The sequence below is a fragment of the Lampetra planeri genome, chromosome 23 (genome assembly GCF_965212315.1).
Source record: "Lampetra planeri chromosome 23, kcLamPlan1.2.h2, whole genome shotgun sequence".
Classification (NCBI taxonomy): domain Eukaryota; kingdom Metazoa; phylum Chordata; class Hyperoartia; order Petromyzontiformes; family Petromyzontidae; genus Lampetra; species Lampetra planeri.
Window position 1 is genome coordinate 7,613,822 of NC_136129.1, and position 26,454 is coordinate 7,640,275.

Here is a 26,454-nt window from a genome sequence, read left to right on the forward strand (position 1 = left end):
GTGTTGTTCCGATCATCGTTGGTTGGCGGCTTTGTGTTGCCTTCTGGTTCACGGAGGGTTCGGAGCACTGCGGCAAATAGCTGGTGGTGCGATATTTGACGACAGAAAGCCAACGCAGCGGCGCAGGTTTTATAAAGATCCCCTCGTAGTCTGCGCCGCGATGTTCAGTTGGGTATCGGTGAGTGAGCACCGTCGACTACAGCAGAGCGTCGTGTAACAAAGCTTATTGTCGCACAGTTCCATAATCCACTCGATTCTTGACATTTGATGGACAGCATATGCCAGTATATTTAAACATCAAAAGAAATATATCTCCTGAGTAGTACTCTATTTATAGATGGCGCCAGAGTGGGTGTTTATATATTTTTAGGTACACCAAAAATGTCAATCTCTTTTACTACCCTCATGTTATCTGCAATAAAGTGTGCTTGTGCAGATCCTGCGCTGCCAGTATAGTAATAAACACCTCAGATTGATGCTAAAATTGCATCAAAGATGAACAAGTTTCACTGCTCTTTATATTTTTATGGCTAAAGATGCAAAGTTCTCGTTCGTACGTTCATCGTCGTCATGTTCACCAGCCATGATCAATCCACCGCTGGAAGAGGGCCCCTTTTCCAAGGCACCAACACTCACTCTCCTGAGATGTAAAAATATATCTCGCACCTGCACTAACACGCTGGATTCATTGCTCCATCTCGGTTTGTGTACGTCCATTGGTGCGTTCTATTCTTTGGTTTCCATTCCATTATTATTCTTGACTATTGGCCATTATTCCATCTCGTGCGATTCCCTGGCCCAGCTTTCTTATATTCACGGTGTCATTTAACCTGCTCCTGTCTAGTCCACGTGTTTCTTCATCTCCGTGTAATTCTAAGCGTGCACCTCTCCATGCTTCTTTGTGCACCTTTTTGTTTTTTGTTCTGCATTTTTCATGAATGTTCGTGTTTCTGATCGACGTCATGGTGGGTAGTACGGACAGATTGAAACATTATTTGCGAGGCACCTTACTTTGTTACTTTTCATAATGAAGGTCGGCTTCCCAGAATCGCGCGAACCTACTCTCGACGACATCTTTATTTTATTTTTTTTTCACCCCATTTCAGCCTGCCTTTTATTGCGGTTCTCTTGGGAGCAGTACACATTCTATTGGTTGTTTTCAACTTCCAATTTTGTCCCTCTTGACAGATATCTCCAATTGTTTGGCGAACATGTGTCTGCAACCTTTGGGCGCCACGGTGGCGAGATGTTAACTACCTCGTCTGGTACATAGGTGGTCGTGGGTTCGATCCCGACCCTGACACCTGTTGTATATTTGGAGTTTGTATGCTATCTCTCCCCATGGTCGAGTGTTTTTACACGCTTTTATTTAACTCACTCTGTTGTATCATCAACTCTGTCTGTTGTCGTATACCTCAAATCTTGTAATTAAATTTTAAACCACTCCCAAATGTCGTATCGACTGCAAACTTGGTATATGTATGTCATACTGATGACAATACTATATTCTATCATTAAAAATAAAATATATATTTTAAAGCAATCTTTTTTATATATGTTTCGGCTTGGGTCTAATTGTCCACGCTCAACTCATGTTGGCTGTAAATCACCACAGTTCCTTACGTTATGGCAAGCTTCGGGGCCACTTCCTGGAGTCGTGGAGTTCTGTCATTACTCGTACGGTACATTTCATTAAAGCGTGTTTTTTCAAAAGTTTTTTTTTAATATTACGTATTTTCTCCTGGTCCTTCGGTTTTTCCCTCCATTAAGAATCAGCATGCGTTTAATGTATTTGGCTCCTGTTATACATTTCCACGTGATAAGCCACTTTGTTGAGCTATCACGTATCAGCAGGTTGCTTCTGAAAAAGAGCTATATAGCTCAGTGGGTCTTACCTGGTAAAATAAAATAGTCGTTATTAGTTTGCTTTGCCTTTTCATCCTGAGCCTAACATCTCTTGCAGCCTAATTTACGAAGTCTTTCTAACATTTATTGCAGTTCATTACAATCGGACGTTATGATGGATATACCACCTGCTCATTTAGAAATGCTTAGAGCTTATGCATATTCATGAATTCGTTTATTCCAGTCGAATTTTATCAGAAACAGATCTAAATGTCACTGTGAATAACTTTGGTGATTCCCCTCACTTTCCATCTAAATTTGGTACTTTGTTCATGTAATTGCAGTGTGGCTGTTCTGTTTTAGTAAATAGATGTGTATTATTTTTAAGCATTTTATTTTTAAGCCTTGTTTTTTTGTAGTTGGGGCTTGGAGGATGCGGACTGCATCAATCTCTAGCCAAGGTCCAATGGTTTTTTACTGGTAGGAACCGCCAGGTTACACCAGCCCACAAGGGATTATTGTGTTCGTCCGTCGTGCAGGGAGGGGCTGGGTGGGGAGGGAGGGGCTGTGCGGGGAGGGTAGAGGCTGGGAGGGAAGGGTGGGGCTGGGTGGGGAGGGGCTGGTCACCCCGTGGTGCCCTTATAAAACTCAACTTTTAACCTACTCATGCCGGCTTGTGCCCGCCCTCACAGTCGGGCATATTTGCTGAATACACCACGCCGCCGTTGACCCTGGCCATTGACCGTGCAACCCAACGTTCCTACCAGCTCCATCCGCAGGAATTTGTTCATAGTCCACAGACAAGGCACAGTGATAATTCCGCACTTGTGGGCACACCGCAAACTGGATTCAGCTGCTTATGTTGGCACCTTTATTTTTACCTGCAATAAATCCTAAATCATGCCCACGCAGGTCCGTCCTTGTTTGGCAACGGAATAATAAACACACCCAACGTGGCTCTTAAAACGCTGCCTACATTTTCAAGGTTAATTATTCAAAGTGCTCATCATACGTTGCCCACTATTTAATGCTTTCCCAACTACGGTAGAGGGCATTAATGGCATTCGCCCTGGCCATCTGTATGTATGTTGAACTTATTTCGCACCATATATAGCCAACTGCTAATCGGAGGTGCGGGGAAAGGACAACAAACTAAACGCAAAAAGCAGTTCGAAACAAATGAGTTTTTAATCTCGATTTAGAAGTGCATAGCTCCAATGGCTTCATAATGTACGTATGTATGCGAAACTCCTTTCGCACATTACGAAAGCCAACCGTGCTAATTGGAAGTGCGGGGGAAGGCCTGTAAACTAAACACAAAGAAAGGGGGGGCACGATAACTTGTCCAGCGACACAAATGGGAACACGATGAGACGTTTTTTTCCTGCAACTATTTTCATTTTTGCTGACCAAAACCGATTATCTATAGAACAAATGATCACGTAACAATCGGAAAGACCAGATCTAATTTGTGTAAGTTACTCCCCTTCTGACCCAGACAAAGCTGGCACCAGAGCCGTAGCGCATTCGCCTCTTGTTGCAGAGGCTCGTGGTTCGAATCCGGCAGGCCGCCGTGGTTATTACCGCGGCCATATTAACCGTACGAACCCAAGCTGTCCATTACGTAGTGGGCATTAAAGATACCCTCATGAAGTTTGAAATGAGTAGGTCACTGTGTGCCGGTCCTCGCAGTCCAAATATTTTAACAATTAGACAAAACATTACATTGTTTTCTCTTCTGGCGTATGGCAATATGCGCAGGAGCTAAATGCCAATGTAGAGATCTGATAGCCACGAGAGGGCTTCATGAGTTCGTGGTGGTGTCTTGCTATTCCTTAATTGAAGAGCGCAGACTACAGTGGTTTACCATATGGGTCCATGTTTTGGGTTGCATGGCCACATGTCGCACCAGTTGTGGCTCGTCCTTTAACGTTCCATTCACGAAGGAGATGTGCGCATCAGCCCGTTGATGTTACGATGCACTTAATGGTTACAACCGCCAGTGTCTTGGAGGAGGAATGCAAAGGCAGGAGGTGCGATGATTGTGTCTCGAATGAGGCCTTTATTCCAGATGTCCGCCTTTGATGGACAACTGCTCGCTGCGAGCATTTCTTCCGGCTCTGGGTGAGATTCTAAAAATGGTTGACAGCGCGATCCCAGAAGGGGAAGCTGGACTTGAGTAGGCGGAGAGACACATTTGCCGAGGTCTTAGGCGATGGGTATCGGTTATCGTTGGCAGGAAAATGTAAACTCCTTTGCAATTTGAACGCTTCCGCAGATGTTTGGCAGCAAGATGCTCGCCAGTACAGGGAGCCCGTGCGATTGGCAGCGGTTCCAGTGTTCCGTTTATGATGCACATTGCGTTTCATATTATTTTTATGAACAAATTAGTTTTTTATATTACATGTACATACATGGTGCACAAAGTTTATCCAGAACTGACTAATGAACAATGTAGAGGCTAGCCACCCACACGAGCAAGCTGAAGTTGAGAAAGTTTGTTCTACTAATGACCACATTATGATAAAATAGTATGAGTCATGGTCACTATTTACTAAGAATATGGAGCAGATGGACATTTGCATAGGCGCTATCACAAACAATGTATCCAGAATGAATTACCAAAGCATGCCTGCACAGCATGTAACAACTGTCCGTGCCTACGCCGAACCAAACTGAGGTTCGCAAGCCGTGTTAAGTTCACGTGGAGCGTTGCGTTGTTTATTCTTGCATTTTCTATACTCTTTGGTTCTTTCGGTAAAGTCACTTAGGTATAAAATAAAATACATCACGACGTTTCGGGCGCAACACAAGCGTCCGTCATCAGGTGAGAAAGCTTGTGTTGCGCCAGAAACGCCGTGATGTATTTTATTTTATACCTACGTGACTTTACCGAAAGAACCAAAGAGTATGGATTCCTGCAGTCACGAAAGCTTCAAATCAATCTTGCATTTGGCGGTTGTTCTGGGCACGAGCTCCCGCATACCAGTCTGGAGCCCCATACCCTGCCGCCGACTAGATCGGTGAGAGGGCGGCAGAGGGCGGCAGTTGGCGGCAACATTAGCCCGAGAGTTGGGGGATCGCACAAAGCAACGTCGCTCCTCCACTGGCAGACTAAATCCGTCTGTGAAGGTGAAGAAAGGCGCCTTTGCGTCATAGTCCTGCGCGACAAGAAGAGTTAAAATGCCAAATGTACTACATTATTAATACACCGTTGTAATGTCACACTTGAAAGCCCGCAGGGTTCACTATTACTGCGAGGGGCAGCATTTTCTAGGTATGTCTTATCAGAGGTTTTTTCTCGAAGCACTGAAGGGAAAAAAAAGCAACTGCAGTATTGCCGTGTGGTGCAGCGGCGAGCAGATTGGGCTTGTGGTGGAGGGATTTTCCACTTTTGAAACCTTGCGCAAACATGTTTATCCACGGCCATGTCAGTTCACTCGGTCATAAAATTTGATTTGCTAATAAGGCCAACTGTCGGACCACTGAGAACAGTTTTTTAGGTGGGGTGACCTCTTCTCTCAGCAGGAAATTGAGCCACCCAATGGCAGAGGTCGCAAACGGGTTTTGATTCCTTACCCGTACCCGGCCGCACCAGGGTCGCAAACGGGTACACGTACCCGGCCGTACCCTACCCGTACCCTACCCGATACCCGGCCGGGTATGGGTATCGGGTACCCGATTGTGACCTCTGCCCAATGGCGAGCGCATGGTTTGACATTACCACTGGAAGGGCTTTCAGAAAGGCAACGTTTTGAGTCAAATAATTTGGTGATACTGCATTGACAGTCCAGTGCAGGGTTACTGGAATCCTCGTTACCTCCTGTCGAGGAGATGACGTCCTTCGGCACGATGTCTGATGTTTCACTCCGCGCACTGGGAGCTCCTTCAGGAATTGAATTCGATCCACGTGCTGCTTTGGAGCTTCTGCAGGGACACGCGTTCAATTGTACAGAAGTCACAGATCGATACTGCACTGGATCGCCCCAAAAAAACAAATGATGAGAGGAAAAAAAACACATTTAGGAACTGAAAAAAATATATCTGCCAACGCGCATTGTAACGTGGGCGAACGTGGGCGTCAGGCCACGTTCCGATGCTCGTTGGCGCTCACGGCTACAATGCTGCGACCAACGCAAGGGGCTTTCCAGGTAGAGGTGAAATGAAACCTTTGCGTGTGATTCTTCGGTAATGCAGCCAAAACTCGCCTCGAGTTTTTTCACGATTTGCCCGCTCGTCAATCCACTGCTGGAGATGAGGTTACTCCCCCGCACACCTTGTAGGCCGTGAAGGATATCGTGTTTGACTATACTTCACCATTACTGTGTCTGTTCAGGTTGGCGAATTTAACACGTAGTCTTTCGCGACCAATATCATCCATAATAGAGGTGTTTTGGGTTAGATCACGTAAATATATAAATCTGTCTTTAAACCCCGCCACTACCCAATAGCCACAGCCAAGGTTGCGCAAGAGCGCAGAAGTGTGGTCACCACATCTACGCCTCTATATAAGAAACGAAACAGGTGGACTTCTCCACAAATCTGGCTGTCGCCCGATGAAGCTAGTTGTAATTACTGGCGAAACGTCGTACTCGGATTGTAAATGTTGTGGCTCGACTCTCCAACACACAACCGGTTAGTGCTGTACTAGTGACGAATTGGCATGTTCTGTTTACGTGACAACCCTTACTAGTTGGCTTTGTCGGGTGGTGGCGGGTTACCACAATACAGGCTACATATAGACAGTATAGTTTTCCTGACAAATCAGCCATTCGATTCTCGGAAACGATATTGCGGGCCTTGGCTGGGACGATGATGATGATGATGACTCCCCCACGTCATCCCTGCGTTGGCGCAATACGCAGAATGCCCATTTGAGTCGGTGTCACGGTCTCCCCGGGCACAGGATTGTGCTCATGACACAACTGTACTTGCGGGCTATGCGGTAACGCGCTCGCTCCCCTTGTCGTCATGATGAAAAATCGCCACCTTGCCATTATTCATGGTCACGCGAATCAAGCTCGACCGCAAATCGTGGTTTTTCCCCAGGCGTGAGTCGGTCAGCTTTAGCACCCCCCCTGCCCCCCCGTCTTAATTTATCCGTAACGTGGGGAGGGTGGCAGGGTCGGGTGGTCGAGTTTTGATACCTCCCTTGTGAGTAAAACAAACCCGACACATTCGTCAATAATTACCACTGGGTGGCCTTCATTTTGTTGTGATGAAAGGCGACGTTTCTGGCAATAGCCCTTCTTCTTTACAGCACATAAGTCAAAGCGATCTCCTGTCACAATAGCTCTCGTAAGTAAAACAAACCCGACACATTCGTCAACAATTAACACTGTGTGGCCTTAAAATGTATTTTTTATATAATCGTCGACGCTTCGGGCATTAGCCCTTCACCTCACAAGAGTCAACGTGATTTCCTGCTCAGATGATACATCGTGATTGAGGCGATGCATGCTCACTCACCTCCTTGTTTACAGCACCCCTGGGCGAAGTGGTGGGGCTTCCACATTCCTATGGCCAGGATGATTTCCCCCCACAAAGTTGTACACTTTTTTTTATCGACCCCGCAGGGATGATTGGCCGGTAGCTCACTACCGCTCAGCCACCTGGCCCCGATGCATCTCTTTTAATGATGGTCCAAGGTAAATTTTACTATAAAGATGTGTCACTCGTAGGAGGGGGGAACGGACAAATTAAATCATAGTGGTTGCCTGAAACTTAAAAGAGACTATAAAAAAACCCAGCTCATCGCGGAAAGTTTGCGAATATGTAAACGCGTTTGGCCCCGTACTTGATAACGCAACTGCTGATGGGGAGTATCGTATTGGCGTGGGTTTACAGAACTCCTCGTTTTAAACCAGTGGTGTGTGTGTTGTAGCACTCGTCATTCAGCAACGCGAGGATGCGGCATTCATCACAGTGCTGTAATTGCGTAATTTAAATTGAATTTCTTAACCGAGTACACATTTCTTGGAACTATAGTGAACTGCGTCGCGTTTGATGACATCAGCAAAGTGCTGCTTTGCCCACTCTTTTGGGAGGATGTGGTCAGATACGATCTTATTCTGCGAAACTTTTAAGTGTGGGTTTTCAACAAAATGTTAATGTCAAGCCAACAGATGAAACGAGTATACTTGCAGTCAGACCATTTTTAACCTGGGCTGGTGGGCGGCCGCGGCGACGTTCATGCACGTGGTCCGTGATCCATCGCTGCGGAGGCGCAGAGGATCGTTTGGTTGAATTAACACAAATGTCGTGCGACTTCCCTGGTTCGCATAGGACAGATTCCAAGAACACAGGATGAGATGTTACTATCCTTTGTGCAAGCACTTCCAAGAGTTCATGAACAGTGAGCCTGGTGAAATTTGGGGAGCGCATCGTCAGTAGTGAACCTTTGGTTCCGAGGGTGTTTCGGCCTTTCACACTATACACCCTCCCCAAAGGCGGCCAGCGACAGGGTGATCAATCCTACGCTTGCGTCCCATGCCCAATTAGTCGTAGGAGTTGCCTTGTTGTTGATAGCCAACATCCCATGGGATTATGCATGGCAGGGGCGTCCTCCTCCCTGAGTCAAGCATTGTTGACCGCATACCTCCTGGCCCTCTCACTTCGGGGCCCAGCTGCGGTCTTTCCTCTTCATCCAGAGCCACTTACTGTGGCCTTCTGCCGCCTCCGATACAGCTCTGATTGCAGTGTGTTGCCCCGTCGCAAGCCCGAGTTTTGGGCCTGTTCGCGGCAACTGTAAATACAATATAATCCTTCGAAGGAAAAGGGGTTCAGCTGATAATCAGGGGTCAAGGTTTCCTTCGGAGGGAGGGAAAGACATTTCGGCTGACTGGGTCACAAATCCCCTCCCCTTAAACAAATTCGTGAGAATTACACTTTTTTTTTACCATGTAAGGCCCATTGAACTATGTCTATTTTTCAGAAGCGATCTGGCCACAGATGATCAATGAAGTGGCTTATCACGTGGAAATTTATAGCAGCAAAATAGTCTAAACGCATGATGTTGATTCTAAATGTGGAGGGAAAAAACCCGAAGGACCCTGAGAAAAATCCACACGACCACGTGGTGAAAATGCAAACTCCGAGTATACAACAGGCGTCAGGGTCGGGATCGAACCCACAACCCACAACCCACAACCTCCTACATACCAGGAAAGGTAGTTAACATCTCCTAGCCAACGTGGCGTGACACACACGCAGCCAGCGTGTGTGCATGCACCCTCCAACCTGTTTCGATAAAGCTCGCGGAAGTTTTGAGTCCGCAGTGTCTCCCCTTCAACAAAGTTACGTTAAGTGCCGATTACGATCGCGATGGGACCTTTCAATAAACAAGCAACGAACGGTCGGGTCGTTACCGGGTCAGTAAGCCAGTAGTCTCGTTGAATTAATATAATTGTAGTGCAGTCGAATTCCCCCTTATCGCTGATGAAGTGGGTGTGAACTTAGCGGATCTTATCCACAATCCAGACGTCTGTGAAAATAGCTTCATAGCTCATCGGATTTCTCCAGGATCAATAAAGAGTCTTCTAATCTAACCAATCATAACCAGGAAGCATTCACGAGTAGAAACAACCATAGCCTCCAATGTGAAGGTGACCACGTACAAGACACGTGATTTATAAGAGGCTTTAGATGATTTCGATGGAGAGATATCCCAGGTTACATTATATCTAGCAACAATAATCGACAATCCTTGTCAATCTACCACCGGGTGAAGGGTTCCCCCATGATCTTTGTTTTACTTCTCTCTGCTTGGTAATTGCAGGTAGGCAATGGGGGACGGTTCCAGGACCAGTGAAGTTATCACTCACCCACTCATGTCGGCCGTGGCTGAGAATCCAACTTCGATGTCAGGTTTCACAGCACATTGTGTAAATCGTTGCTCCACCGCTATACCTCAGGGTACATTACACGGTACCGTATGTACAGAATAAAAGACAAAGATCCCCCCGTTCAGCCTCAACAGAATGTTGGGGCGAGTGCTGTTAACGAGTACCTATGAAGGCCGGCACGGCACACGAAGGGGTGGGTGGCCGGCACCACGCCCGGCCACCTTTGTCTCCTCAGTGGCGATGTTACACACCGCACCAGGTTACTCATTTGAGGCTGAGTAGACCTAAGGGAGGCCCAGGACCGGTTCCGATATACGCCGCTGGTATTGGATGAGAGTGGGAATCGTAACTCCGGTGTTTGTCGCACAGCTCATTAACAACTATGCCATCGCTGGTCAAAGGCTGTACCTGTATATACAAAGACACATACACGTGTAAATATTGCATGGAACACCATGTCCCTGTAAAGTTAAACACGGTAATCTAATCACCGCATTGATTTATTATCCATTTTAAAAAGTGGAACTTGGAAGACCTACATTTGTTTCACTATCATTGTTCGCCAAGGTTTCAATTCTACTTTCTCGAGGAGTGCGTGGGGGGGGGTTGGGGGCGATTTAAAGGAAAACAAATTATATAGAAGGAGCAAACGAATGGTTTTAGGTTGTTTCGTTTTTAAAGCCTACGATTAAAGGAATGCTTGTTTCTGCTTTTCGACACGTTTGTTCTGGCCGAAGAGAATTTGCATTCAAAACAAGGAACTAAGGCCCCCGTAAAGATATCCATAACAAGAGGGGATCAATAGAGAAACGACAGACTGGTCACCAAACGGCGACACGATAAGCAGAGCTTACGTTTGGTTCCGCATAAAATTTGACTAAAATCGCAGCTTTAAAATTAATCCATCGTTTCTTTTTTAAACTCTCGTACGGCGACGGTGCTTGCCACACATGAACCGCAATACCTCGCTGCTCTCGACAAGGCGCGTAACCCATCAGGTGAACTCCGGTGGTCATCCTCGTAACAGCAGCAGCAGCGGGTTTTTGGCTGACCATCGAACAAAGCCGGCGGTCACCGCATCACGCGTGTTCAGATTGCTCTTCTGCGGCCGTCTGGAACGCACTTCCTTCCAATGGTAGCAAGTTACTGGAGCGTGCACTTTTAAATCTAGATTCCTTTAGAACTGCTTTTCGTGTTTAGTTTTCTGTCCTTCCCCTGCACCTCCGATTAGCAGGTTTGGCTACGTACGGTGCAAAAGAAGTTCAGCATTCATACATTGTTCTTCTGTGCAGAGCGGGCGGGAATACGCTGCCTTCAACCGTGTGTGGGCAAGAAGGAGGACACTTGAATGGATCTCAGACGTAGCTCTGCAATGTCCGCTTGCGTGGGCCCGTTCGTTTTAGAACACGAGGACCTGCAATGCTCTGCGCGCGATACGAACGGATCGGTCGTCTCGTCGCAATATGCCGAGTGTGCGCTCTCGAGATAAAACGGAGGGAAATTCCAATCTCCCGCTCCCCGTAAAAAAAATATAAGCAAACATAACAAAAATTAAATTTCAGTGGCAATATATTCTTGGTTCTTTCGGTAAAGTCACGTAGAAGGGAAATAATAAAATAATATAAATATAAAACAATAAAAATTCTCACGACGTTTCGACTGCAACACAAGCAATAGACACCCGTAGACCTGATGATGATTGCTTGTGTTGCAGTCGAAACGTCGTGAGAATTTTGTTTGTTTTATATTATTTTATTATTTCCCTTCTACGTGACTTTACCGAAAGAACCAAGAATATGAATCCCTGCAGTCACGAAAGCTTTAAATCAAAATTCAGTGGCAATGTTTTCCGTGTCGACGCAAGTGGGTGAAGCCAGTCGATGGCTTAACGAGCAACCCGCAGCCGATCAAAGCGGGCGATGGCACTGCGGTACTTTTGGGCGCCCGTTGCGAAATGACGAATCTGTCTGTTCGTCAAGTTTTGAGCCGGCTGGCCAGGATCGGCCCAATCAATGCCTCTGCGCGGCCCCCACTGTTCGACCCAAGCAACCCGAGGGCACAGACTTAGCTATTGCTCATCTCACCACTAAAACAAACAATCACACACATGTAAAAATGTGCCGAGTAAAACAAACATCTGCTAGAGAGACCCACAGACAGACTTACTTAGAAACTACACAGACTCACATAGACACCCATGGACTTACATAGAGACATATAGACGTATAAACCACTCACATAGACACCCATAGACTTGCTTAGAGATACATAGACTTAGAAACCACACACATAGACACCCATGGACTTACTTAGAGATACATCGACTTAGTACCCACTCATAGACACCCATAGACTTACTTAGAGATACATAGACAAGTACCCAGACTCGCATAGACACCCATGGACTTACATAGAGACATATAGACTCAGTAGCTAGACTCACATTGACACCCATAGACTTACATAGAGACCTACAGATTTACACAACACATAGACACATACATGGGCTTACATCGAGACGTATAAACTTAATATGGAGACACCCATAGACTACATAGAGACCTACAGACTTACTTTTTTCCAGACTCACATAGCCGCCCATAGACTTTACACAGAGACGCATAGACACAAACGGACACTTCTTTCATCTGGCCGGGAATTTGTCGTCAACGTTAACATGTTCGTGTCGGGGCTGGCGAGCGAGCCAGACAGCGGGCTTTACGAGCCCTTCTGGCAATCATCTGAAATGCTGCCGGCAAGCGATTGAAGTGGGAAAGTGGCATTCAACTCTGTGGATGCCAACGGTTTGAGATTTCTACTTTTAATGGTGCAGGAATTTCACGGGCCATGAAGGCGAGCTGGCGCACGCTCTCACCGCGTTCCGCGCGATCACCCATCGGCACCATTCGTGTGACGACTCGCTGGAAACAGCCTGGACTATAACCGCCGTCTCGTGCCCCGGTGACAAAAAGTGATACAGGGGCGACCCATTTACAGATACCCCACTCATTTCAGCAACGTCAATCCGTCCACCTCTGTGTGGGGTAGAGTGTTGTCCCTCACCGGCCCCCCTCCCCACACGTGTGGGTGCTTCTCCGGGAACTCTGGTTTCCTCCAACACGCATGAACACTGTGATCGACCGAGAGCGTCTGCGTATATGTGGAGGACTGCAGAGCTTGGGCCAATGTTGGTAGCGCCGGCACACTGGCTGGCTGCTGGCTTCCCCATCGTGCAGCGGTTGTGAGATGCAATTTGCACGAACGACGCCATGCATGTTTAACCAAGCGTTAAACATTTCTCACAGCTGGGATTTAGGCAAATCATATGATAGTTATAATGTGATGCGTTTTGTCGTGCAGTCATTGGTGACCAGATTTGTCACTCTTATTGTTCCGTATTTATGGTGACAGCCGTTGGTGACTGGGCTGAGACCATGAACTATTTATTTTATTTAGAAACGAAGCTAGCTCTGAAGAACATCGTGCAAATCAGTATCAACAATGTCAGTGTCGTCAAAATCATCGGGGATCGTCATCAAGTGTTTCGTTTGTTCCCCTTCCACCGCACCTCCGATTCGCACGGCTTGGCTACCTTCGGCGCAAAAGAAGTTCAACCGACTTGCACGTACCTCATCATTTGCTCCTGTCTCTCCGCTGCTGGATGAAGCCCTCCCCACGCCGCCATCCCTCGTGTTCCTGCAATGCCACAACGCTCGATCTCGTCGCACCTCTTCGTCGCCGCGGCTTCTCGTGGTCATAGCGGACGAGAACTGTCGATGGTGTGAACTCGTCACCTCGGTGATGGTGAGCAACGGACACGTCCCTTTGCAGGGCCAGAAATGGCCTGTGTGTTTATAAAAACTAAACCATTTTTTTATTTTACCAGGTAAGGCCCACTGCGCTCGATGGCGAGGGACCTGGCCACAGACGATAGCTGAACGAGGTGGCTTATCACGTGGAAATGTATCGCAGCAGCCAAATGCGTGTTTCTAAATGTGGAGGGACAAACCGGAGGACCCGCAGAAAAATCCACGTGATCACGGGAGAACGCGCGTGTGTGAGTGTATCTGTGTGGGGAGCGGTAGTGCAGCGGTTAGCACGCTGCGCAATGAACTTGGCGACCCGGGTTCGATTCCCGCTCACGGCCAACACCAGTGACGACTATATGGTCCTGGGCCTCCCCTAGGTCGACTCAGCCTCAAATTAGTACCTGGTGTGATGTGTAAACATCGTCACTAGGGAGACAAAGGCGGCCGGGCGTGGTGTTGGCCACCCACCCCCTTGTGTGCCGTGCCGGCCTATATAGGTGCTCGCTAACAGCACTTGCCCCTACAGTCTGTTAAGGCTAAACGGGCGATCTCTTTATCTTTGTGGTTCGGTGTCATTGTCATGTGGGGAGCGGTGGCGCAGCGGTTAGCGCGCTGCGCTGCTGACCCGGTGGCCCGATTTCCACTTTTATTGTCAGCAGAGTGTTGTTGTGTAAATACACGCGGCTTTCGTTCACACAACGACAGCAGTAAGTCGGCGTTTGGTCAACTATTCAACTCTTTATTACAAACCGAGATAGTCATCGTGGAGGTATTTCACTGGCAAAAAAGTGAAGTTCAGAACAAGGATGACGGTGATGATGGCAGCAGTTTGTGAACAACGCGTCCGTTAACAATCAGCTGCGGCACACTTTGCACTCGGTAGCCAACGGCTGCCTTGAGGGCGTAACCATTAACCTCCCCCCCCCCCCCCACAGCGATACGACGACGAATCGTCGAATATCGCACCCGTCGCCGTTCCATCCTTAAGTAGGGCGCGGCGGCGAAACGTCGCAGACTCTTAGCGGCGGCTAGGCTCGCCTGACGTGAACAACCGTTCCGTGGGGTGCACCGGTATTTTTACGATGTCGAGCACCACCCATCTCTCTCACGCGCGCGCAATTTGAGGCGTGGATCGCCAGTTTCTGGAGGACCAGAGGACCGATGTTTATCGACCAATCCGCGCAATCGTCGAAGCTCCACTTTTGGACACATCGCTTTGTCTTGCCATCTCAAGAGAAATTTGCCGACGCCCCGCAAAATGTCCGTCGGTAACGGGAAGTTTTATTGTACAACCCTGACGTGACCGATCTGTCATATCAACAGTTTATCATTACAAAAAATAGATATTATACATATGTAGAAACGAAACACATCGTGTAACATGTAAAAAAAATATTACAGCAAATAAATAGAGGCCCGTGTGACCGCGACGACGTCTGCTTTCGCACGGCGGGACGCGGGAGTGCAGGAGCGTTCAATGGGCATCTTTCCAGTCTCAATAAAGATTCTGATCCTGTTTACGAGTTCACGTCGCGATCGGGTGGCTTCAGGAGTCGTCGCTCACGGAGGTGCGAGATGTTAACTACCTCGCCTGGTATACGCGAGGTCGTGGGTTTCCATCCCCACCCCGATGCCTGTTGAATATTTTGAGTTCACGTCTCTCTCTCGCCGTGGTGGCATGTACTTTTCTCGGGGATCCTTCAGTTTTTTTCCCTGCACGTTAAGAATGTGAATCGATGGACGTTTAGAGCATTTGGCTGCTATAAATGGCGACGTGATGATAAGCCACGGTGGTCCAAAACGCCGCCTCCGGCGATCGACGGGAAAGCCTTCACAGCTGGAAGGGGTACACGGCGAGGAACTCCTTGAGTTTGCTCGGCAGTGGCAGCCCCTCAAGTGCCGAGTTGCTCCCGGACTGAGCGCAGCAGGCGCTCAGCGTCCTCCTGCAGCAGTGGTCGAGCCTGGGCGGGCGGCGCGACCTCCCGAGGGGTCGCCGCAGCCTCAGGGGCACGCCCCTGGATCTCCTCGGCGACGCTGCCCCGCCGCAACCCCCGCTCCTCGTCGTCCGCCGCTCCTCTTCTTCCTCCTCCTCCTCGGCCGTGCGCCGCATGTAGTACTGGAGCAGGCTGATGATGCACTCGAACTTCGGCGCGCTCACCTCGAGCTCGCGCTCCGTCTCCAGGTAGAAGGCACCGCCGTCGAACTTGATGCGCACGTTGGCGGCGCCGAGCGGCGTCTGCACGCTCAGCGTGTAGAGGTGGCGCGAATCGGCGCTGTTGCGCACCAGGAAGGTGCCGTCCTCCTGGCCCCCGAGCTCGGCGGCGGCGCGGGCCTGGCTCAGCGGGCCCCAGTAGAAGCCGCTCTCGAGGAGGCTCAGCCAGCTGCGACGCACCGTCAGGAAGGCGGCCTCCGACGCGAACGTCAGGAAGTGCGTCCGCTGGGAGGCCGGCGGTGGCTCGTCGCTGGCGGCGTCCAGGGCGAGCGCGTTCCTCCGCGGGGCCTTGGCGGGCCCCAAGGTGGAGGTGTTGACGGGCCCCGCGTTGGCGGCCGAGGAGAGAGGCACGTTGAAGAAGTCGGTCGTGCGCATGGTCAGCGGCGATGCGGGTCCGCGTGCGGCGAGAGAGACGCTGCTGCTGTTGTTTTATCGGTTCTTCCGAGGCGGCCGCACGATCGTGGGGCGCTTGGCCGACAGCGGCTTTGCGGATTGTCCGGTGGGTACGCTTGCGTTTGTTCGGCGAGGGGTGCGAGGGCTGCTCTCTATGTTTGAGCGGCCGATGCACCGATATGCCGATGGTCTGCAAGACAAAGGAGTAGAAGGAGCTGGCGTTAGAGAGTGGACGGCCCTGCATGTGAATGCCGCGGTTACTTTCCATGGGGGTCCCCTGATAACATCTTGACAAGCAATTGTTGTTAAAGGCTGGTTGGTTTGACGCAAAATAAAATAGAAAACGCAATTACGGTATTGGCCTTCCGCAAAAAAAAAAAACATTTGGAGACCTTTGATTTAAAGCTTTCGTGGCTGCAGGGATTCATATTCTTGGTTCTTTCGGTAAAGTCACGTAGAAGGGAAATATTTAAATAAGAAAAATATAAAACAATAAAAATTCTCACGACGTTTCAACTGCAACACAAGCAATCATCATCAGGTGTGAAATCCACAGCAATAAAAAATTTTTTCAAATGTTCTTGCTGTAGATTTCACACCTGTTGCTTGTGTTGCAGTCGAAACGTCGTGAGAATGTTTATTGTTTTATATTTGTATTATTTTATTATTTCCCTTCTACGTGACTTTACCGAAAGAACCAAGAATATTTATAGACCTGTTACATAGCTGTTGATGATTGTCCACTTGCCACATGCACAATCCTTTTGTCAATCCCCACTCCTTGCCATGACCCGCGTGGCGAGGGAGGGGGGGAGTATTTGACCGTACTCTGCAACGTTAGTTTCGGCTAATTAATGCACTTGTTAGGTTCGCTGCGAAACATTCGCGTGACTACGCGAACGTCAGTGTCTGCTCCCCGCAACCCTAATCGTGAACGATGTATTGGCAGCACCGGTTCCATGTGTGGAACGTCTCCCATGTGCGAACGATGACTTCACCATTTCACAAAGTGAAACTCTTCACTTCTGCAATGGAATGACCCGCGGAAGCGACGCAGAGCAAAGCCGACTTAACCCGTCACCCACGATGCCCCCGAACCCGTCCCACACCTCCGTGCGATGGTGACAAACAAACATCGCAGACACACTTAAGCGGTTGTGCATTCGCTACGTTGTCCCCACCTGAAGAAGGACGCTTGTGTTGCGGCCAAAACGTCGTGATTTAATTTAGTTGTTTTCATTTGTTTTATTTTTTACCTACGTGACCTTACCGAAGAAACCAAAGAGTATAAACATCGCAGAGTTTTTCCGCCCCGTGATTTTGTATGACCTTTTTAAATTTGCATTCTGAACATCCGAATGCTGCCCTTAATTAAACTATGGCTCTTTACCCCACCCCTTTCCTCACTCTGTCTGTCTACGCCTGTCTCCTTCTGCTCCAGGCGGTCTCGGTTCTGATGGGGCCTCAGAAAAGGTAATCGAGGCCTCATTTGGTATTTCACCCCGGGCCACCGAACACCTATTGACTTGTCCTGCTTAACCCAAGCTACTCTGCCCTCCCCACGCACTCTACTACCTCTCCCCTCTCATGTCAATCTGCGCCCCTCCACGCACTCTCCTATCTCTCCCCTCATCTCACTCTACTCCCCTCCACGCACTCTCCTACCTCTCCCCTCATTTCACTCTACTCCCCTCCACGCACTCTCCTACCTCTCCCCTCTCATCTCACTCTACTCCCCTCCACGCACTCTCCTACCTCTCCCCTCTCATCTCACTCTACTCCCCTCTGCACACTCTCCTACCTCTCATCTCACTCTACTCCCCTCCACGCACCCTCCTACCTCTCCCCTCTCATCTCACGCTTCCCGCCTCTGCGCCAGCAGCTTTCTGTCAGAATCCCGAATCAAGCTCCGCTCAGGGGGAGTTCACTCCTCATCCCTTGCTGCCTCCATAGTCTGGAACTCCCTTCCCCGCAGTCATCCGTGATCTCGACTCCTCGCCCCATGCTCACGGCCTGTGATTGCAGCTCGCCATGTACGGAGTAATTCGGCGCTATCCAGGCTCAGTTCTGCACAGCTTGCGAGGTCTGATGAGACCATGTGCAGTCCGGGTGATTTGGCCAAAGGCGTATCAATTATTTTCTATTTACAGCGGACGGACGCCCTTCTGAGTCGGGTATCTTGCAAGGCAGATTTTAGCAAGCGCCGCTCAACGCGACGTCATGGATGATTTCGGGCCTGGGTGGCTCAGGATATGCAGAATTTCCACCAACTGGCTCTGCAAGGCCTATGGCCAGGAGACAAGCACCAATGTGTCACTCAGTGTCTCATTCCAGCAAGGAAATCGCCGAGACGTTTGTTGTTATCGATTGCTGTTGTCTGTTTGGTGTGTGGATGGACCATGGAGATTAGAGTAGCCACCTGGACTCAATCTTGGCCAAGCAGGTGACACGGCGGCGATGCTAACAGTAGAAAGCAAGCGGCTGCCGGTAGGGCAAAGTTTGTTCGCAAACACAAAACAAACATTTACACTCTTACTCATGCTTTATTTACACAGAGCCCTGCCCAAAGCATCTGTTTATATGTTCATCCGAAAGCTACGGGGGGACGGCACCTTGCATCGATCAGTTGCTTCAACGGTATAGGATTGATTTCACAACAAAAATCGCGACGTTGAGTTTCTCGCCGATGTGTATGTATTTCACAATTACTTTTATCGTAAGGGGGATTTTATTTTGTTGGCGCTTTGTTGTAATCGGCCAGCACAGATGAAGGTGACCTAAAATAGTTATTCGAACGCAGTTCAACTAAACTGAACCCTGCCATAAGTGCCCCCCCCCCCCATTGTTGCCACAATTGTTGACACTTAGAACGTCAATAACTCTGTGGCCTCGAAAGAAAATTATACGGATAATCGGTGACGTTTTAGGCAGCAATGGGCCCTTCTTCAGAGCATATAACACAGAGAGGCCAGAGGGATTTAGATTCAATAACGGATTGCAAGACTGCACACAAGAGCATGGGAGAATTACATTTTAAAAACGTTTATGGCGACCGTTGTTTTTGCTTTAATGGGCGTATGCATGGCTAAGGCAATCGACGTGATGCCATACCGTCTGGAACGCTCTTCTCTTCCGATGTTAGGAAGCCACTGGAGGCTGTATGCACTTTCAAATAATCTAAAACTCATTTATTTATAACTGCTTTGCGTGCGTTTAGTTTGTTCTCGCACCCGCACCTCCGATTTGCACGGATGGCTATGTACGGTGGCAAAAAGAAGTTCAACATGCCTACACACAAATTATACCCCACTAGATGAACTGGTTATTTTTTTACATTTCAAGTCAAATGTAGCCAATATTGCTGGCACATGTTGCGTGCCAAGGCGTATAGTGCTTGTGTGGACAAAGCAAAGGAGTGGGGGGCAACGAGGGGGGGGGGGGACAGGGGGGCAACCCCTCCCTCTGGAAGTGCACTTTTTGTCCTCGCGAGCACAGGGCACGCCGGCGTCGGTACTGAATGTACCCTTAGAGCCCCAACTCTGTCATGGAACCCATGGGGCTTCTGCACAAACCCAACAATGTGATTGTCGGGGAGCGGAGCGAACCCACGGACCAGCTCCTGAGATTCCTCTGCGGCACCACAGCGCGCTTCCTCGAGATTTAGGCAATGCCAACGCCGGAAAATGCGGCCTGTGCAGAATATTGGGAAAAGACCCACAACGTGCGGGTTGGACAGGAGACGCGACGGAGATGGAGGAGACTTGCAGGCCCCTTGCTCATCTCCCAAGAACGAACTCCCCGCCAGCTGTTGTCAGCCCGGACGGTTAAAGGCGCGCGCGCCGAAATTGCCAGCTCACGCCACTGCCAGCGGACGCAACTCCCTCCCGCTGGAGGGATCTCTCGAAGGGGCTGGTGAAGGGGGGGGGGGGCTCTCTGGCTACGGGAATATCTCCTTGCCGACCCCCTCGATTACAACGAATCCCGCCCTGGTGTTCGCTCCGGAGCGGAACAATTCCCCGCCCGACGCGTTCGTCCAAATCCACTGGCGTGACTGAGAGGGCTTTGAACAACGCGGCCTCGTTGTTGACTGTGACGGCACTTGATAGGTTGTGGCGTGATGCTTAAGCACCCATTCACCTCGCGTGCCGTGCCCGCCTTCATGGGTTGCTACTCGCTTCACAGCACTTGTCCCAACAGGCTACACAGGGGATTGGAAGGGGGGGGGGGGTCTTTGAAGGCGAAAGACAGGGACGGAGTAGTCTAGGGCCGTCCCGTAATTCGCAAATCGCTTGCCGCTCGATGTTTAACCGTAAGCTGGGAATCGAACCTGGTTTGTAGGGTTCATAGGTGCAGTGAGCTAAACCATTGCGACACCGTTTGCACACCCGCTGAATATAAATAACTAAGCACACAAATGGTCAACGGTCGCACCTGCGGCGCAAGGCGACTTGAGTTCGATTCCCGGCTACGGCTAATACCCGTGGCGAGTGATATCTGAACCTGCCCTGAGCCCCCCCCCCCACAGCCCTCTCATCCCCCTTCGCCAACGCGCATTGACCAGCATGGGGGGGGGGGGCGGGGGGAATGCCTTCATTCGGTAGTGGATGTACAAACGGGCGGTACAAGTCACCTTACGCAAACATTTGATTGTGACGTTGATTTGCATTTAACGTGGCGAGATCTCAAGATATGCGACGAGCCTAGGAAGCTCTTTTTTTTTGGTATTTCAACAGATGCCCAGAGATGAACGGAAGGAAGGCCGCCGCTCACTGACGGTCTTTGAGACGTGACTCATAGACACCGACAGAGAGTCATTCACCATTTGTCAACGTTTGGCTGTGTCAGCGAGCAATGTGTGGGCGCCGATGACATCCGCTTTACGACGCTGGTAAAGGTAGCAAGTAGGGCCTTGACGATAATTCGTGGGAGGTTTTACGATTTTTTTTTGTCGCTGTTATGGATCTCGTAAACTTGTGAAACTGCGAAAAGATGTATCTCGATGGCCTGCGAAGGGCAATGACAGGACAGCAAATAGAATGGAATCCATCTGTGCGGGGCTTGAAGCGTTACCCCTCACCCTCTCTCCCCCAACCCCTCCCTTCAATTTATATTTTCCACGATGGATTTTCTCCGGATACTCCCGTTCTCCCGATTTCCTTTCAGCGTGAAGACAAATCGCTCGTGAATGGAATGTAGCCAAACAGCCCCCAATGGCACCAAAAGCCTGCTTGAGAAGAGCCTCCTTGAGAAGGGCCTCGGGAGAGAGAGAGAGAGGCCGTTTCCCCGAGCAAACGTGGCGGCATTATAAAAGCCGGGACCATATTCAGGGTTTGCGATTCCCGTACAGACAGCACCACCCCCACGTCCCCTCCCAGTGACGTCTAATGGCACCATTACCTTTCTCATATTCAGGGTTTGCGATTCCCGTACAGACAGCACCACCCCCACGTCCCCTCCCAGTGACGTCTAATGGCACCATTACCTTTCTGCTTAACAGCGGGTGGAAGACTTGTCAAAGCGATACCCCCTCTTTGGGTCTTTCGGTAAAGTCACGTAGATAGGTTCAAAGAAAATAACAAAAAAACACGACGTTTCGATCGCAACACAAGAGTTCGGTCATCAGAATACTAATTCCTGCAGTCACGAAAGCTTTAAGTCAAGCCTGACCTCTTCTGTCTATGAGTTACGATTTATCGTGTTTCTCCGCATAGGTTCAGTAAAATAACGGTAACAAAAAAAACCCTCCAAATCTATTTCAAAAGCCACGTGGTGACTACGAGACGGTGATTCTTTAACGCGCGACGTCTCGAATCAGTCCTTTTAAACAGAGCCGCCGGTTCCCTACCCCTGGCACAGATGCATGAATGAGGCCCCGATCAAACCTTCTCTTCCTCGCTCAGAGGCTGGCTCAGCGGCGAGTTAACACCGTGCCCTGCTGTGTGCATCATTACCGAGCGGACAACGAGCGCGTGACCCGACTGACACGCGCGCACGCAATAATCGGGGCAAAGTTCCCCCGTATAGCCGATGGGGCAAGTGCTCTTAGCGAGCGAGCACCCATTAAGAACGGGCAGGTTGATGTGGTCAGCAGCAAGCCCCGACCGTCTTTGTCTCCCCATCCCCACTCAAGAGGGCTGAATAAAGGCTCAACGATTAATCGATTTCAAATCGCAATTTTAAACAATGCGGTTAGCAAATCGCAAAGGCTGCGATTTTTTTTTGCGATTTTAAACGTCCTATTACTTTCGTATTGGAATTGTCTAATTTTTATTATTATAACTTTATTAATTTTTTACTTACCAATTGTTTTATTTTTGATTGTTCTATTTCAATTAAAACATTTTAATAAATACACGTTGGAAGCAATGCATATCTTTTAAGTTCTCATCCTTGCATTAGAATATATAGAGCAGTTCATATTTTGATGGTATCGTGTGATAATGCTCCATCACATGTTTTAAATCTATTACACACGTGACTATTGAACTGAAGCTTGACTTTAAACATTTTAATCGCAATATCTGTCAGAAAAATCCCAATTAGATATTTTCCCCAAATCGTTCAGCCCTGGACTGAATCGACGCCACGCCACTCATTTGTAGTTCCACGAATCGGTTTCGACACACACCTCGCCCCTGATGGTAGCCGATCAAACTCGGGTTTACTCTGGGGCGGGGAGTTTCGCAACTGCAACTCAATGGTTTTATATTCTTAGGTTTTTTCGGTAAAGTCACGTAGGTAAAACATCGAAATTAATGAAAATAAAATAAAAACAAAAAACAAAAATCACGACGTTTCGGAGGCAACACAAGTCTCCGTCATCATTGTGTTGCCTCCGAAACGTTGTGATTTTTGTTTTTTGTTTTTATCTTATTTTATTTTCATTAATTTTGATGTTTTACCTACGTGACTTTACCGAAAAAACCTAAGAATATGATTATTTGCAGTCACGAAAGCTTCAAATCTAGAACTCAATGGTTGTCGCGCAGTGCTCTCACCACTGCGCCACCGCTCCCCACCAAAGACAAAGATCCCCCGTATAGCCTTCACAGACTGTAGGGGCAAGTGCTGTTAGCGAGCACCTATGAACGCTAGAACGCTACACGAGGGAGTGGGTGGCCAGCACCACGCCCGGCCGCCTTTATCTCCCCAGTGGCGATGTTTACACACCGCACCAGGTAGTCATTTCAGGCTGAGTCGACCTAGGGGAGGCCCAGAACCGGTTCAGATAATCGTCACTGGTGATGGCCGTGAGCGGGAATACGAACCCGGGTCGCCGGTTTCATAGCGCAGCGCGCTAACCACTACACTACCGCTCCACACACACACACAAACTTCAGCGCACACACAACTATATATAAAACATTAAGTATTTACCGTTCAGGAGACGTTGATGAGACGTTGTTGGAGGTTGATTCTGGCTCTTTCTGTGCGAGCCAAAAATGCCCCTCGTCTCGTGTAAAATCTGCGAGCTGCCGACGGTTGAGCCACCGGCTTTATATGCTGAGTAAACCTCTCACCACCGCTCCTCCCACCACCTCCCCCCCTCCGCGTGGAAGGCAGTCAATTCCGGGCTCACTCCGCCTCCACGGACGAGCGCTTTCTAGTTCTGCTTTCAGCTTATCATCAGCATCGTCATCCAGCAGCAGTAGCAGCTGCAGCATCAGCAGTGGCGCGTGTCCGCGTGTGTATATTGCACGCACGCTTGTACGTAATTTGCGTGCGTTGAACTTATTTCGAACAGTTTCGTAGTCAGTTGTGCTCGTCGGATGGTGCGGATGGGGTAATGGACAACAAACTGAACACGCAAAGGGCAGTTCTAAATACGTTATTTTTTCGATCTATTTTGAAAGTCCAGTGGTTTCCCCTAACATCGGAGGAGCGTTCCAGACGGCCGCAGAAGCAGCGGCGTGAGATCGCTTCTAACTTCACCCGTTGCCGGGAATGTGTTATTTTATTATTATTTCAATACCCCCGAAAATAAAAAAAAATGATGTGCGTTGCGAAATGTGACGGGCGAGAGATGCATTGCTTGATTTATGTGGTGCCCGCCTCGTTATGTTGATTAGGACTTTAAATTTGAGCTGATATTTGATGTTGATGAATCCGGGAGGCCTTGAACAACTTAGATCACCTGAGCTTCTGCTTCGGGTTTCCTCTCGTCTCGCGCCACCAACGAAGGAGCAATGGCCATGCTCAGTCCACTGCTGGATGTACGCCTCCCTAAACCGCCGCTCATCATCAGCATCAGCCATGGCCAATCCACTGCTGGATTAAGCCCCCCCCCATCGACTGCCGTTATTCATTCTCACGGAGACGCACGCGTTTAACGCCTGTGCGTTGTGAGCATTGCTGTGCTGTTCGAACTTTGTTGGGGTGGAGGAGGGGGAGACGTTACCGTATTCTCCAGATTAAAATGTGGCTCACCCCTAGGTCGACTCAGCTCTCAAACGAGTACTGTACTTGGTACGGTGTGTGTGTGAAACCAAAACAAAAACGAAATCAGCTAGTTGGGGAGACAAAGGCGGGCGGGCTTGGGTTCTGGCCACATCACCTGGAGGGAGTCGGGGAGGTAGGGGATTTAGCGCCCGGGGGGAGGGGGGAGGAGGGGGAGGAGGAATCCAGTTCGGCGCACGCGAAGTGAAACAAACAGCTGCTACGGAGAAGCGCTTTCTGTCAATGAGTCATGGGCGACGTCATCGCCGGCTGCTGGGAAAGTGCGTCACGCGGCGCCTTCACTTCCGCGACACCCCAACGGGCGTCGCCGTCGTCACCGCGACTACGAACTGCCACCACCACCATCACTACTACCAATACTGCCGTCACCACCATCACTACCAATACTGCCACCACCACCATCACTACCAATACTGCCATCACCACCATCACTACCAATACTGCCACCACCACCATCACTACCAATACTGCCACCATCACCACCATCACTACCAATACTGCCACCATCACCACCATCATCACTACCAATACTGCCACCATCACCACCATCACTACCAATACTGCCACCATCACTGCCATCACCATCACCACCACCATCACTGCCATCACCACCACCATCACTGCCATCACTGGCATCACCCACTACCATCACCACCACCACTACCATCACCACCACTGCCATCACCACCACTGCCATCACCACTGCCATCACCACTACCATCACCACCACCAACCGCTACCATCACTGCCATCACTATTACCACCACCATCACTGCCATCACCCACTACCATCACCACTACCATCACCACCACTGCCATCACCACCACTGCCATCACCACTACCATCACCACCACAACCACTACCATCACCACCACCAACCGCAACCATCACCACCACTGCCATCACCACCACCGCTACCATCACCACCACTGCCATCACCACCACCGCTACCATCACCACCACTACTATCACCACCACCAACTGCTACCATCACCACCGCTACCATCACCACCGCTACCATCACCACCACTGCCATCACCAACCGCTACCATCACCACCATCACCACCACCAACCACTACCATCACGACCACCGCTACCATCACGACCACCACTAACCGCTACCAACACCACCAACACCACCAAAGAGCCCCCTGTATAGCCTCCAAACAGGCTGCCGGGGCTAGTTTGCTGTTCGCAAGCAACGCACCCCCCTATGAAGGCCGGCACGGCCGTCCGCCTTTGTCTCCCAAGTGGTGAACGTTTAGACACCGCACCAGCTACTCGTTTTCAGGCTGAGTCGACCTTAGGGTAGGCCCGGGACCGCTTCAGATAATCGCTACTGGTGTTGGCCGGGTCTCCGGGCTCGAAGCACAGCGCGCTATCCGCTACCCCCCAGCCCATCAACAACCACTCCCACTATTGTCATTGTAGTGCGTATTTAATGTGGCGCTGTACTCTGATGTTGCAGGAGAAAACATGTATTAAAACGTCTATTTAATAAAGTAGAACGTGTTCTCTATATTTATTTAAAGTTGCGCATTTTGATGTGACGTCACATTTCTCACCCCCCCCCTCTCCTCATCACACATCGTCACAAATGTCTGACCCCCCCCCCCAGGTGCGTGACGTCATTTATGGACGGCCCCTAGCACCAAAAACAAAGACCCCCCCCCCCCCGCCCGTATAGCCTCCAAATCGGCTGTGATGCTCGCGAATTGAACCCCTGTGAAGGCTAGCACGGCGCACGAGGGGGTGTGGGTCGCTAGCACCACGACCGTCCGCCTTTGTCTCTCCAGTGTGCAACGTTTAGACATCGCACCGGGTACTCGTCTTGAGGCTGAGTCGACCTAGGGGATGGCCGGTGAACCGGTTCAGATAATTCGTCACCGGTG

General features: G+C 49.6%; 1 protein-coding gene across 1 annotated transcript; it reads right to left on the reverse strand.

Moving 5' to 3' along the window:
- Nucleotides 1-14,216: 14,216 nt before the first annotated feature.
- Nucleotides 14,217-23,634, reverse strand: LOC144726388 (suppressor of cytokine signaling 3-like). Its single transcript, XM_078605058.1, has 2 exons — nucleotides 23,481-23,634; nucleotides 14,217-16,293 (listed from the first exon to the last, which is right to left on the reverse strand). Exon 2 carries the CDS (start codon nucleotides 16,083-16,085, stop codon nucleotides 15,330-15,332), a length of 756 nt encoding a protein of 251 aa, XP_078461184.1. The 5' UTR covers nucleotides 16,086-16,293; nucleotides 23,481-23,634; the 3' UTR covers nucleotides 14,217-15,329.
- Between the last annotated feature and the right edge of the window lie 2,820 nt (nucleotides 23,635-26,454).

Excerpts from the sequence above, each read along its gene's own strand:
- LOC144726388 (XM_078605058.1), bottom strand. The coding sequence starts at position 16,085 with ATGCGCACGACCGACTTCTTCAACGTGCCTCTCTCCTCGGCCGCCAAC.